We start from the raw sequence: 15,853 nt of genomic DNA, 5'->3' as shown, positions 1-15,853 counted from the left end.
TGTCTTTTAACTTTCAAAATTTTATTGATAAATATGGTTAAGGCATACAGTGTGATGTTTTAATATACGTATACATTGTGAAATAATCAGATCAGGTTGATTAACATATCCATCACCTCTGCTTTAAGGGTCTTTGGGTCAGATCTGTATTACCAAAGCCCCTCATGACATCTTGTTTAATTTAATTTCATAAACTTTCAGCAAAGATCCAGTTTGCACCAGGAGCAGGGAAAAAGACCTGGAGACACACAGAAATATTGGCCTTTTCCTGAAGCGGCTCATAAGTCAATCAAGGAGACATGTGTATAAAACAAATACCTTATAATTGATAAGCAGTACTTCACAGAGGAAGGTCAGATGCAAAGAATAGAATTAACAGAGTGGAGTGATAGGAACTAAATTTTGAAAAGAAATTATATCTTAGGTAGAAAACGGATTTTTCTTTATATTTTTAAAATACATTGTAGTAGTAATTATTATGTGCTTATTTACCTAAACTTAATATATATGAAATGAAGCTATAAAAACTGGATAAAATTAAATATACTTCAATTTCATTGGGTATTGAATTCCATAAAAATCAATTGCATCTCTTAAAAAAATCAAGCCCATTGAACATTCCATAAAATATAAAACATTGTTAACACATGAGGACTGAAATAATATCATTGTACTCTAACTAAAAGCTGTCAGAAAAGATTTCATCTTGTACCTATCAGGGTCATGGATTTGAATTTTTGAATTTAAGGAGTGGGAAAGAAAACCCAGTTATTATTGTCATGTCACTAAGCTGGTCTCCAAAATAGAGGAAAAGGGAACATAACATTTTGCAAAACTTTTATAAAAGGAGTCTAATTAATCATCCTATTTAAAGTCAAAACAATAACTACAGCAAAAACCTAATGTACCTCCATTATGTTACGAATGAGTCTCATTTGCCATAATGCTCTGCTTAAGCCCTCTTTTTCCTATACTGACAAGTGAAGCATTTTATGAAGAAGAGGTTTGATGAACATGAAATACTTACTGACTAAACAAATAATAAATCTGGTTCTGAAGAAGCCTCATACATACGTCTCTTCATTGTCTTGGAATAGTTGCAAGGTAAGCAAGTGAATGTTACCCCCAAATTATGAATCTTTGGAAGTCTTAGTGATCAGAAAACAACCCACAGACAACATATCTTAATTCTAACTTCATAAATTTGATCTAACAACACTTTTTCTTCTTACAAGAATAACCAGAGAAAAGGAGGGATTTTTCCCTCAAATTTTGTTTCAAACTTAGGATCTAATTAGTGAAAGTTGTAGATAATAACACTCAAATTTCTTGCATGAGGGTTGAGGGTGGGCTAATCAGCAAAAACTTTCCACAGTGGGATCTCTTCTTCTAGCATCCAAAGTCACCCTCTTCAAACCAGCATCCCAAGCAAGCCTGCTGAAGAATCTACCCACACACACCAACTCTGAGACCTGAACAAATTGTAAAGGGGATGATCTGTTAATATTGTAAAACCACAGGTATTCAAGACATCAATGAAGAAAGCTCAGATGAGAGACTTACATGTGGAAGAGTGGCTCAAGTCAGTGAATCTAACACATGCTGATACATAAAGCAGGAAGAATGCCCTCCCAACCAAACAATTCAAACATTAACCTGAATAACATTTACATGGAAATCCATGGTCCAGCCCATCTGCTCGTGACAGCAAGCACCTAATGTAGGGTGGGGTAGCCGAGGTACTCATGGAACAAAGTGAGACAGATTCTCCCATGGGCTGGGTCAGCAAACACAGGCCTCTTTCATTCACACACACACACACACACACACACACACACACACACACACACATGAATAGGTAGAAAAATATGAAGAATAGTAAGAAATAACTTAAGAGATTTGTAATGGCAATTAATAAACCTAGATAATCTTCCAGGATTACTTTGTTCTTCTCATTAAATGCCACTTTCACTCTAGACTTTATGATCAGAAATTCTTCTGCTAATAAAAATTTATGTTACCCATATAATTTTTACTATTGGGTCTCTTTGGACAGCTGATGCTGATCAAATAGATTAATGTGAGAACAAAAAAATGGAACAAGAATCTGTTTAAGTTTACTCCAAACTATACTCATGTACATTTAAATGTTTTGAAAAGAAGAAGAATGTCAAATGGAACTTTAAAAGATTAGAACCCCTGGAACCCAAACAAAATTAAATTTCCTCATAGTTTTTACTTTTTTCCTCCTTTCAATTTCTAAATAAAAGAACACCACACCCTCAGACTACAGGACACACCTACTATGGTGAGGCTCATTTATAGTCAGTTATCAGTCAATATCTACCTGTCCCAATTTTGCAACTGGCAATGTTATTTATTCTCCAAGGTTATTAATGCAGCACCTACGCACAGCTTGGAAGAACAGGACAATGGCCAGAAAGTCTTCAGAGGTATTTTTAAATAGATTCTGTTCTTTGACTCAATACATCTTCTCCCAGTGATAGTGTATCTCACACATAAACATGCAATGACATGAAGAAGAACTTTAAAGGAGGGATGACACTTAATATTTGATGTATGTGATTTTTAAAAATCTGCATAGCCAAAAGGAAAATAGAGAAATTCATCTCCAGATCCCTGATCTATTATGAGGTATCCTCTGAGTTCCACCCAGCTGATAATTCTGATTCTATGTAGTACTACTGCTATTATTTTGAATATACACTATGAACCAGGATTTCACAAAAATATCTTGGTGGAGTCAGATCAGGCAGAAGAACCAGTTTTGATGCCATAGAACTTTTGTAGAACTTAATTCTTGGACTATTTAGGGACACAAGTAGATAACCAACTGTTTTACAAAGGGCCAGAAAACCTTTGGTTGCTCTTCAGACTTAGAGATAAGAACAACCACTAAGAGAAGGTAGATAGGCTAAGGACCTAGAGAGAAATTACCCAGAGTGAGGAGGAATTGAGGAAGTGGATCCAGATACTGAAGGAAGCACTAACACTAGACTCAGTGGGAAACTTCTATGAGCCACCCTGTCTCTCAGCCCTCCTGGACTGTGTGTCTTCAAACATAGAAGATAGTTTTACAACCACCCCATGGAGTCCACCAACACCACACCACCCTGGGACCCCCCTCTGAAAGCATTGGAACAAGAAGGCAGAGCGGTCTCTGCACTGACCAGGGAGAAGGTGGGATCACCAGAGGTCCAGATGCAGAACTCCATGGAAACCTACAATGGTACAGGCAGGGCTGTGGGCAGTGTGGACAGCAAACAAAAAGGACAGTGGAGACAGGAGTGATGAGACCAACTTCACTGTTCCACAATTTCTGGACAGACTAAACTCTACTGGGAACCCACTAGTGGGTGAGGCCTGAAGAACATGGATACATACTGGAGTACACCTCTGGTGATTCTCAGAAATTTCTGGATGTTGGGAAGGCACCTGGTGAAAAGGAGAGGCCTTCCTATTCATCAGCAAATGGAAAAGTAGGTCACTGAGAGGCACTGTCTTCCTCTGAATATGACCTACTTGGTTTGTTTTGAACTGGTCAGGCTAAAATTTGGCCATGAAGATGCATATGTGTCGATGTATATATGTCATATGTTTATGCATGTGTGTGTGTTGTGTCCATGTGTGTACTGAAATATTCAAAAGCACTCTGCAAAGTAATATCTCTATTCCACTGGAGACACCAGCAATTTTAGACAGGTTAGGCTGCTTGTCTAAGTTCACATATTAATTAATGCAGCCCATCTTAAATATAGGTCTGCCCAATTCCAAAACCTATTCTATGGAGATAAAATTTGTAAGGCATTACTAAAATAGATTTCAAATAAATACAAAAGTAGACAGAATAGAATTAACGTTTTATGTGCTCAGGATGTAGTTTCAACAATTATCACCTTATAACCTGTCATGTTTCATCCATTTTCTCACCCACTAATCCTGTCCCTGTGTTTTTGGAAGCAATCTTACATATATCATATTTCACCTGTGAGTATTTCAGTATGAATCCTAAAAAGATGAAGACTATAAATAATTTATTTCCTTCTCTCCTAGGTTCACCAAAATATCACCAATAAAATAATCCACTGGGTCCATAAAGAAGCTCGGTTCTCCTTAAGAACATTTCAAACAGCTCTCCAAATCATTTTCCTCCAAGATGTTCTTTTTGAGACATTAATCTTGATAGAGTCCTTTTCTCAAAGATCCTCTCATAAATACCAGTGTTCACTTTTTCTTACATTCCCTGTGATAAAGATGCTAGAATATAGCTTCCTTCATAAATGGGGGGGGGGGGGGGGCGGGGTTTGCAGAAAATAAATCTTGAGTCCTTAGAACACTATTCCAAAGAAAGGAGCCACAGAGTGTCAACCTCAGTGTTTTCAATGGAACATGAAGTGACTGCAAAACAAAGAGGCATTCAACAAATATTAAAGGGCAGCTACCGTGCACCCATCCATGCAGAGTGCTAGAAACACTGGTAGTGATCAATAAGGGCACTCTCCAGCAGGCTTATCAGTTAATACAGGTGGAATGTAAAAAAAAATGAACACTCTCAATACAACCAGGAGAAAGGTGGCAAAAAGGGAAGGCAGAAAGTTACTGGGGTCTCAACAAAGGAAGTGAAATAGCTGAGAAATGAGGAAGCTGAGGCACCGAGATATGGTATTTCCAGAACCACATGTAAGCTGACTGCGAGGAAAACCTGATTTCTCAAACTCCCATCTATTATGATTTTCACCTCAAAAAGAATCGGAGGTGCTTGACTGCCAACATTTTATACTACCACAAAAGGTTTTAAGAAACGATAGATTTTTTTAAATGGGGCTGGATAGTTCTACTTGTCAACAGAACTTGACAGCTGACAACTGGAGAAGTGAATAATGTTCTGAGCAAAGAAAACACCCCAGGTATGTTTGTGTGATTTATTCTGACAATAGATACAACCTGGTTTGGCTGATACAGGGACAACAACAGGATAGTGATTGGGAAATGAAGGTAGAAAGCTGGGTTGTGACCAGGCCAAAGAGGGACTTGAATACAAGGTCAAGTTGTATTCATGTGGCTGCAGAAACTGACAAATAGCTATCATTTAAAGCCAAGGTGTTTAAAAAATAGCCAGTTTTGTATATGCTGGGATGAACATGGATTATGGTATTTCGACATTTTATATTATTCTAATTCCCTATATATGTACTACTGAGAATGCTTAGAAACAGAGCTTATTAGTTCAGAGATGACAGTAGGGGGCCAAAGGGGACAAGATGAGGGGTGGAGAGCACAGCGAGCAGGCTGCAGGGGGCAGAAACCTGGAACAGGAATATGGAGAATCAGTGGCTTCAGTCACAAAGTAAAGCCAACAGACTCATTCCTGGAACTGTAGAGAGAACACAGGACAGCAAGAACTTTCAGGGAACCTGTTCATCACTCTGGGAGCATTTGACAGGAGTTGCTATTGTGATCCTGATTGCTCCTAATTCTTAAGAGCACAGACAAAACAACTCAGTCCCATCTCCCAAAGACTGGATTAGGAGATCCTTTTAGATACATAAGGCAGCACATTTTTTAGCTAAAACCAAAATCAAACAAAAAAACCCCACTTTCAAGGTAACTACAGGGATTATTATGACTGAAATGTCTAAATTCAGTGTACGAAGAGGGATTGTGAAAAGAACAAATCCTTTGAGGCTAGACAAACCCGATCTTGAAATCCAGGTTTGCTGCTTATTAGTTCAGTGATCTTGGCCAAGTAACTTCCTTAAAGTCAGATGCCTCCTTTGTAAGAAGCAGAGAATACCTGCCACTCAAGGTTGTGCAGAGCATTAATAATATGGCACATGGAAATTATTTCCTACAAAGTGCCTGGTACACAACTGATGTTTGTTTCTTCCCTTCTTAGTGAAATCAGTGCCAGATAAAAGGGAAATTACTAATAACTGAACATCCTGTAAGCTCCTAAGCTCAACTTCCGTTATTAAAGCTTCATAAGAACTGTCAAGTAATAGCAAAATAGATTTGTTTCCTTCTTCTTTTTCTTAGTTGCTTAATAAGACAGGTACTAATGAACAGGGGAAAGATGTCAGATGCATACACTTCAAAGGAATAAGAATGACTCGCACAACTCAGTAGTAAAAACAACCCCATCCTTTAAATGGGCACAGGATCTGCATGGAAAGTATCTCCAAAAAAGATATACAAATGACCAACAAGCACATGCAAAGATACTCAACATCATTAATCATTAGGAAACTACAAACAAATCTACAATGAGATACCTCTTTGCATTCACTGATGGTTATAAACAAAAAGGCAGTATCAGTGAAGTGTGGAGAAATTATGATCTGCCAGATATCACTGGTAGGAAATAAATTGGTATGTTCTCTGTGGAAATCCATCTTTCAGTCCCTCAAAATATTAAACACAGGGTTACCATCTGATGCAGTAATTTTACTGATAGAAATATACCAAAAGAATCAAAATCTTATGTTTACACTAAAATTTATATACTAATGTTCATTGTGACATTATTCACAATAGCCCAAAAAAAAAAAAAAACTCAAGTACCCATAAACTGCTGAATGGATAAACAAAATGTGGTGTACAACACAATATTATTCCACCATAAATGGATGTACTAACAACATACATACTATGGCATGGATGAACCTTGAAAACCTTAACACTAATTGAAAGAAGATAGGCACAAGAGGGTACCATATGTTTTATTCCATTTATATGAGATATCCAGAATAGGCAAATCTATGGGGAATGTAGATTAATTGCCTAGAGCTGGGTCTTTAGGAAGGGGAAATAGGGAGAGATTGCAAAAGGGTATGGGATTCCTTTTTGGGGTGATCCCAATGTTCTAAAATTAACCATGGTGACAGTTGAACAAATATGTAAATATGTGAATACATTTAAAACCACTTAATTGAACAGTTTAAATTAATGAATTATTTGATTGTGAATTTTATCTCAATGAAGATATTAAAAAAAAAGAAAAAAAGATTGATGATGGATAGCCAAACCCTAAAACAGAACAGTCTGCTCCATTTTGACTGAACCCACAGGGCTCATACTCAGGCTGCAGACTGAGGAAGGCACTCTGAACAACTCCAGAGTCTCATGTCATTTCATTTTATCCTCTTTGTGAATATAGAAGCAGCATTAGTTCCTGACACTGGACCTGGATACTCTTAGAGGATGGCCTTGCTCTGTGATCTTTAATAAAGAGCCAATTCCTCAAAGATTGCGTAGCTTTGACCTCAGTTCTTAGAGAATCAATGTGACCAGACACTACTTACAGTCATTGTGAGTTTAAGTCACACACCAGCCTGCCTCTTAAACACAAAGTTCACTGCACTTTGTCAAAATCTCCCTCTGGTTATAACCCAAAGTTCATATTACACAAGGAACAGAAAGTCCCCAAATACGGAGTTTTAATTTTATCATTTCAAAAGTTGATAATTCTCATTCATCTGAGGTCTGTATTATCAGATTCATACTTGCTGTACTAGTAAGTAGCCATGACATACTAAAAAGAAAAAAACAGGAAAGAAAAAGAATTCTCAAAGAAGAGGACCAGCATGTGGCAATACTGCAGATGAAATTGCAATCTGCCACGGCACTCACTTCCATACTTAGGTTGTCATTCATCTTGATGCAACCTGAAAGATCTGCTCCCGGGTCGGGACCACCTCTAGGGCACCTGGCAGGAGAAAGTAGAGTCACTTACCACCGGTAGAAAAATTGAAAATTTTAGCAGATACCACACTATGACATAGTTCCCATGACCTCACACCCCGTCTACCAAATTTTTAATTAAGTTCCTGGCTTCAGTAAGATAGAAGGAAAGAAAGCTTCCACCTCCATCAGAGAGAAGTTACAGGCAACAGAAAAGTCAACCAAAAATGAAAATAAAGAATTTGCAATTCAAAGTCTGGCTTCTTCATCCTCATACAGAAAGGAAATTTCATCAGGGTGATAGTCCTCACAAACTCCACTAACATTTCTGGATTTTTCCTAAGGAAGATCAGTTTGCACACTTCAAAAGGTAGATGAGCATGAATGAGCATCAAGAGAGATTGGGGGGTTGGGGGTGGGCAGGGACAGGTTTCCAAAGGCTTGTCAACCTTGAGTGTGAAGAGAATAGAATCAAAACTTGTCTAAACGAATCTAGTAGTATGCCCTTAGTATATGCCTCCCAAACTAGGGAACATTGTAGGTAACTGAATTTGTCTCTTAAGATTTTACAATGACTATTATGAAATTCAAAAGCAGTGTCTTTATTTTGCAATTAAATATTCAGAAAATTAGAGAGTTCCACAATAAAGATGTTATGATCTCAGGTACGAAAATCTAACCGATTAAAATGTTAGGCAATGGGAATAGGCTACCCATGAAGAGTAGGCTAAGTGAAGCAGCAACTCCTTCCTAAAATGTTTCTTTTTTCCTGTTTTCTCTCTGTTAGTAGCTGCAACCTGCTAGTTTCTGCTTCTATAATCATGCTTGCTCAGCAGCTGTGGCAGGAACCAAAGCTGCCTGGAGAGATAAAAAGGGATCAAGGCTACTTGAAGAGAAGGTCTTGAAATCTGGAGGTCTGTGTTGCATAAAAGATACTGAGAACAAAGGGCTGTACTCAGCCTTTGGAGAAGACTCGCTGAGCCCACAGTGGTGCTGAATAACCCTTGCTCTTCTGCATCTCCAAGTGCTGCTTTTGTCCTTCCATTGCCATAATTTTCCCATATTTTCCATAAGAAAGTAAATTATGCTCTTTTAACTTACTTGTGTTGTCTCTTCACATCCAAAGCACCATCCTTTATTTCTCCATATTTGGGTCTTTCACTCGAAGCATGGGTTGGGCTGGCTATACATGAGGAAGATGTCAATTGAGGCCTTGGAATCACTGTAAGACTATCCAGATACAAGGCATCTATAGAACAGAAAGGAATAAAAATAGAGATTAACTTCTGTTTCTTACCATGTTAAAGAATAAATTATTCCTCTCTTAAGACTTGATTGACAGAACCATTTCTGTAAAAGCAAAATTCAATCCAATTCTATAAGTATTTAACATAAACTCCCATGATGCTGGGTTACACAGCGGTGGAGATGCCAAATGTTTATTTTAAAAAAATAATAAAGAAAGTGAGGGGTATAGGACAGAACATCTTTGTCCCCTAAGCTAGAGGGTCAAAAATCTTCAGCGAGCAGGGAAGTTTAGCCAGTTTCCTGTTTTGTAAATAAAGTTTTATTGGAACATAGCCATACCTATCCATGAACATACCATCCATGACTGCTTATGTGCTACAGGAACAACGTTGAATAGTTGCAACAGAAACTGTATGGCCTGAAAGACCTAAAATATTTCCTTTCTGGTCCTTTACTGAACAACTGACTCCTGAAAAGTATCAGGCATTGTGATTAGATTTCATCAAAACATGGTACAGGAAATAGGTAAGAATGACAAGTCATTCTTTTTGGGAAACATCTTTTTATGTGGGTAGAGGAAGTAGCAGTTTAATAGAAAACACAAAGGCTTTTCAATCAAGCACAATTTTTTAGATCTGATCCTGGTTCTGCTAAATGTCAGTTGTGTCACCTTGGGTAAATATCTGTGCCACTCTGAGCCTTAGTTTATGTATATATACAGTGATCATGGCCTTGAGCAAATTGCCCCTCCTCTGCTTCCTGGTCTTTAAAACGGTAATTATAGAGGGGTGGGGTGTAGCTCAATAGCAGACCACTGGCCTAGTATGAACCAGGCCCTGGGTTCCTCCCAACACAGCAAAAGTAAATAAAATAAAATGGAAATCACATTAGCATCTGCAGCCTAAGGCTGTGGTGAGAACTAAATGAGTTAACAGATATGTTACCCACAGCAAGCATTCTTTAAGTGCTGACTTATTGTTGGTGGTGGTTATCTCTGAGCTATCGTGAATGAAATAATCTCTGTAAAATCCTAATCTATTGCCTGACACAAAATGACAATTCCATCAGTGGTGGTAGTAGTTTCTCCTTCTGTAGTTTAATGATCCACAAATCACTGTCTTTCTAATGTCTTCTTACATTTATTTGATAAGCATCCCATTTCTTTTGGCATTCCAGAACCAGCATGAACTTCTGCTGTTGGCTGCACCCAGGCTGTGCTGAGCATCTCCTAGGTTATGGCTCTTTCTCCTCAGCCTGGCATTCGATTGCAGTCCACAGTTGGATCCTCAACTTGCTTTTGCTTCAAACCTCCTTCTGCATCTCAACCAAAACCCTCTAGTTTCCACAATGAGCTTTGCCTCTTCTTTTAACACTTGAGGCTTTTATATTCTTACTTCTCCTTTTATTCTGTTTCATCTGCCCATTTGATTCTCATCCATCGAAATACTTTTTTCACACTTTTCTCTTTTCCAAACCCAACCCATCCCTTGAAGCCTGGTTCAACACTCCCCTCTTCTGTGGGCTACTCTCTTACTTCTTGTCTTTGAGTGTAGATCTTGTCTCCCACCAATCTGTAGGCTATTTTAGGACTTGTTCTTTATTATACATAATATGTTGTCTTGCATAGAGTAGGTACTCAAATACATATTGATTGACCAAACCCAGGGATAAATACTCAAGTATTCAACAATTCTTCCTATACAAATATAATTTTAATGAATTATTTGCCCTTTCAAAAAAAAAGCCCCCAATACGCCCCACCAAAGCTATGCCTGAGCAGGTGCAGGAGGAGGGGCTACCCAAGCTCACCCAGCAGAGGCATATACCAGCATGTGTGTTTCAAGGTCAGGGGAGTGTGAATTCTTGCCTCTTGACCACTGAGTGGTTTGTGGTAACACCGCTTCTGAAAGGAAAACCAAGTATTATTAGCTGTCTAAAGGAATATAACATAAAACAGTTTCTAATCTACTTTCTTTATCTTCCAAAGCAGAAAGAATATCACTGGTCTCAAATGGTCCTGTGAGAGAAGTCAGAAAGAAAATAAATGATGTCAAGTGAAAAAAGATTGCATGCTTTTTAATCAAAAGGTATACATTATGAACAAAATTAGAACACTCATTTAAAAATTACAGTTCAGTAATCTAACAGAATACTTGCATTACCAACACAAATAATTTACACTTTGATACGAAGTGACTTCTCTTTGAGGAAAGACATAAGCATGAGGGACAAGTCTAGTTATATAACTCCTTATAATACCACAATCAAAAAATTTAATATATTGCTACTTCTTGGACAACCGAAAGGTAGTACGTGAGGGAGGAGGGGGTGGGGGTATGAAAGATGGTGGAATGAGACAGACATCATTACCCTATGTACATGTATGATTACACAAATGGTATGAATCTACATCGTGTACAACCGTAGAAATGAAAAGTTGTATTTTGTGTACAGTGACTCAAAATACAGTCTGTAAAAATATTTTTAAAATTTTTAAAAAGATAGTATGCGTATGAGAGAGAGAGAGAGGGAAAAAAAGAATCTTTTCAAGAAAGTATGTTGTGTTTGGAATCCTCAGGCTACTAATACATACTAAACTCCACTTCTTATTTCATCATAGCAACTGATACTAAATAATTTCAGAAAGCTTATGCTTACCAGTTTTTCTTGAAGAGATGGTTGAATTTTTTCTGTGCAGGATAGGGGGTCATCACGAGAAAATTCCTCATCTAAACATCTCTGTAATAAGAAAATGGCAAAGTGTATTGAGGGATGGAGGACTGAAAGGGTCCAAGATGCAAAGTCCAGCAGAGGTGGGTGCCCTCTATCTACTTCACGGAAACTATTTGTCACTGCAAGCTTCTCATTGTATTTTACCCATTCATTGATCTAGGAAGAAAACTCAAAAATCAGGAAACAGAAACTGAATGGCTTTGTCATTGAAATTAGGTAGAAGCCAAGGAAGCTTGTTAGACATAACTTGGAGTTGTAAAATGGTGTTATGAAAATTTTTTTAGTAATAAAATTGTGGTCTTAATCCAAAAGGCAGATACATATTTATAAGATTAACATTATAATAGAACATTTTATTGGTGTTCTTGAAATGATTAAGACTTCTTTAGATACAGACATTTTTTTTTTTCCCCTGCTGAACAGGGGCTTTTCGGGCACTCTGCCTAGACTAGTTTTCTATGTGAATAATTTTTTTTTTTTTTTTCCTGCTTAAACAGATGTTGTCTGCATTATGCCCTGGAAAGAGATATCAGCAAATATCACTCTTCTTCCCTCACCCATCTCCTTGCTCCAGTGCCAATCTCTCTGTTCCCTTATGTTCTTCATTTATGAACCAAAAAGGAGATTCATCAAGCATCATAAGGGAAATAAATATATTCAAGTCTACCATGGATTTCTTGAGATATCCAGACAGAAAGGTATTTGAAAGTTTAACTCAAATAGGAGAAAGAAAATAGACATAAGCACTAAAACTGTTCCTGGTACTCAAAATTTTTAGCATATGGTATTAAATCAAAGAATACACCCTTCCTATCAGATAGGAGGTGCCTACAAAACCGTCTGTCTGCTAACAGATACAGTGGCTGGGCAAACTCTGGAATGCTTCCTCTTTGGGAGATGCTATTAAGAGTCACTCGCTAATGTGAGTTCTCCCCTCATTTTGCTCAAAACTTTTTGCGAACAAGAAAACAAAGTCTCCCAAAGTGTTTTCTTCTGAGTTGGTTATTTAATTTAATGATTAAAACCATTATATATTATAACTTCAAAACCTAATACAAGCTGTAAATCTTTCCCACAGTAAATAAGCCCATATCACACAGAGTTTTGTTTTGTTTTTTTACCTGAAACAGCAAGCCATGGTGTTGTCCTTCAGTTAACTGCTTTCGAAGTACCTCACCAGTTGCTAAGAAGAGAATTGATAACCAGTTCAATATGACTATTTTAAACCCCCTTCCCTTCACTCATTTCGTTGCTTTATAAAATTGTAATGGCTTTGAATATGGGCCCTGAAGAAAAGGAGAATAACACTGATTTCTTAGAATGGCATTGACCACTTAAGACTTCGGGGAATAGAGAAACAGCTCCAACAGCTCAACCATTCTCCCGGTTGGCTATTTAAAATTGACCTTGATAGACACAGTGATCTGTCTCCTAGAAGTGAGTCACAAAATCATTCGATCTTAAAATAAGAACACAAGGGCTGGGGATGTAGGTCAGGTCAGTGGCAGAGCACTTGACTAGCAGGTGCCAGGCCCTGGATTCAGTCCCCAACACCACAAAACAAGAAAAACACCTTAGAAAGTCATTCAGTCCAATCTCCCACCATGCAGAAATCTGTTGTCCATTAAGCCTCTGTTTGAACCCTACTTAGGGCCCCACAACCCCAGAATTCTATAAATTAACCCGAAAGCCTGAGAATACTTACCTCCAGAGGATTGAGATGATGAATGACAAGCAATGGACCCAAGTTCAGACCAATGGGACGATAGTCGAGTCAGTGTGCTATATCCCATGACATTGAAAATATTTGTCTCTCTACTTACTAAAATCTGCTTCCCAGTAACTTTTCCAAGTCTTATTTCTCAAATAATGGAAATGGGGGCCATGGGGGAGAGGGATATAGCTATTTAAGTCAATAGTAACATACTTATTTGACGATCTATACTTTAAAATATAGCCAAGAGTGAGAAAATAGCCCACATCTTTTCAACAACCAAAATAGACACTGATATTTATGCCCTTTACTCACGTGGCAAATCTCACACATCACCAACACTGGGCTCTGAATTTATACATTATTCTCACAAGCTCGGCTGCTTTCTCAGCCCACAGAAGATTCAAAGCAAAAATTAAACAAGGGAATGGAGCTCTGCTAGATGGAAGCATATTAATAGCTACCACTATTTTTTTTTAAAAAATCACTAAGAGTCAGGAAAATTATTAACAGCAGATCTTCTGGTATCCAAAACACACAACAATCTGGTACTGCTTATTTTATAGACCAACAGTTCTATATCTCAACAGCCTGAAAAATTTCTGAGAAATGAAAATATATTAGTAATATGTGTAAAAATTAGTACATAATTTAAAATATTTTTCAGGAAAATTAGGCTTTAAAATCTTTAATTATATAGAATCTTATCTATGTAAAATTATATTTATACAAATTTTTGTAAAGATAGTTTATTTTTCAACTAAATTTCACAGTACTAAGTATCTCCTAGGCCAATAAAAAATATGCCATTTAAAAATATTTCAAAACTATAAAAGTAATAAATTTTTTTTCATTAATACTTAGAGCTCATAGTTTGTTTTAAAAATTCAGTGTCTAAGAAATAAAACCCTGTCCTCCTCCTGACCTATATTCAAAACAGCAACAACACTTTCAGAAATGGCCATTGTTTTTGAGGGTTGTGCGTCAACAAAACACAAATTCAGAATTCTTAGAATTATCAAACTAAGTTTGTGCTTCAGAAGAAATAATGAGTTAGTATAGCACTGTCTAAATTACCCATCTGCTTTCCCACCAGGCGATCCTGGGTTTTAGAAACAGTCTATCTCAAAGCATTCAAATTGAAAACCTTCTTTCAACAGATGTTTTATGTAATAAGTAGCAACTATTTCCATATTTTCCATATGGTAAAACAAGCTTGTTTATGACCTCAATTTGCATTCACCTTTGCATTCTTCTGCTTGGAGCTGGACTTGCAATGTGTCTAGGACATTTAGGCTGTGCATAGGAACAAATAAAGCAATGACCACTACATCCCCTGCAGCTGCCATCTGTGATATAAAATGGGACCAGGTGTCTTGGTGAGTTGCTGAGATAAAGCAACTTTCTAAATGACTATGCAATGAAGCTTTTAGGCAAAGGCCCTACAATTAATTGACTTGAAAATTAAAAGTCATAACATTGTTAGAACGGTAATAATATTAGTTACCAATGATGCTTCACATTTATGGCATATGGACTTTTAAAATAGTATGTATATAGCTTACTGAAAAAAAAAAAAAACTCATGTTCTGTAAAATTGTGCATTAAAAATATCAGGATTCATTAACCACAGACTATAAGAAACTAAAAGAACAAACACCCTGATTCAAAAAAGGGGAAAAAACATAGGCACTTCACAGAGACGATACACAATGGCCATTCAGTACATGAAAATGAGCTCCTCATTAGTCATCTAAAAGACACAAATTAAAATTATGATGAAATGTCAGTAGAGTGGCTAAAACAAGAAATTGACACTATCAGATATTGAAGATATGGCACTTCCATAAAGTGCTGGTGAAGCGTGGAATGCTCAACACTTTGGAAGAGTTGTAGTTTCTTTAAAATTTAGAGCTGCAATCAGCTATGACATAACAATTCTGTTCCCAGGCATTTATTCTAGATGAAATAGGAACTTATATCCACACACAGACCTGTACACACGTGTTCAAGGCAGTCTTAGCCATTATAACTTAAAATGGTGGATACTTCAGAGGTCTAATAACAGGGAAAAGATAATTATCTTTTATCTCAACAAAAAATTATACTGACAAAACAAATAAATCTCAAAAATATTATGCTGAGGGAAAGACATAAAAGAGTACATATGGTATAGCTCAATTCTAGAACATGCCAACTACCCTGACCAGATCAGTGGCTGCTTCTTGTGGTGGAGGTGAGGGAGGGGCATCAACTGGGAAGTAGCTGAAGGGAAATTTCTGACAGAAGTTCTGTGTTCTGATGTGCATTCCTCGGGCTGATGGGACAGGGCACTTAAGATCTGAAAAGACTTGAAAATGACAACAAAAATAAGAGGGCTTAAGAGATAAATTAGGAAGAAACCACTAAAAAAAAACTTATGTGACATTGTCACCAGAGTCTAGTAAACACAATCAT

At 37.2% G+C, this 15,853-nt stretch overlaps 1 protein-coding gene across 1 annotated transcript in view; it reads right to left on the bottom strand.

Moving 5' to 3' along the window:
- IRAG2 (inositol 1,4,5-triphosphate receptor associated 2) overlaps positions 1 to 15,853 on the bottom strand; it is a 130,790-nt gene that overhangs the window by 34,260 nt on the left and 80,677 nt on the right. The window contains 5 exon segments of the mRNA XM_079139884.1: positions 7,651 to 7,726; positions 8,803 to 8,950; positions 10,759 to 10,852; positions 11,608 to 11,688; positions 12,804 to 12,865. Coding sequence (XP_078996010.1) covers positions 7,651 to 7,726; positions 8,803 to 8,950; positions 10,759 to 10,852; positions 11,608 to 11,688; positions 12,804 to 12,865 — 461 coding nt within the window.

This window comes from Sciurus vulgaris, assembly GCF_902686455.1.
Source record: "Sciurus vulgaris genome assembly, chromosome: 5".
Taxonomy (NCBI): domain Eukaryota; kingdom Metazoa; phylum Chordata; class Mammalia; order Rodentia; family Sciuridae; genus Sciurus; species Sciurus vulgaris.
The sequence above is the reverse complement of the archived record's forward strand: the minus strand, read 5'-3'. Positions and strand labels throughout refer to the sequence as shown.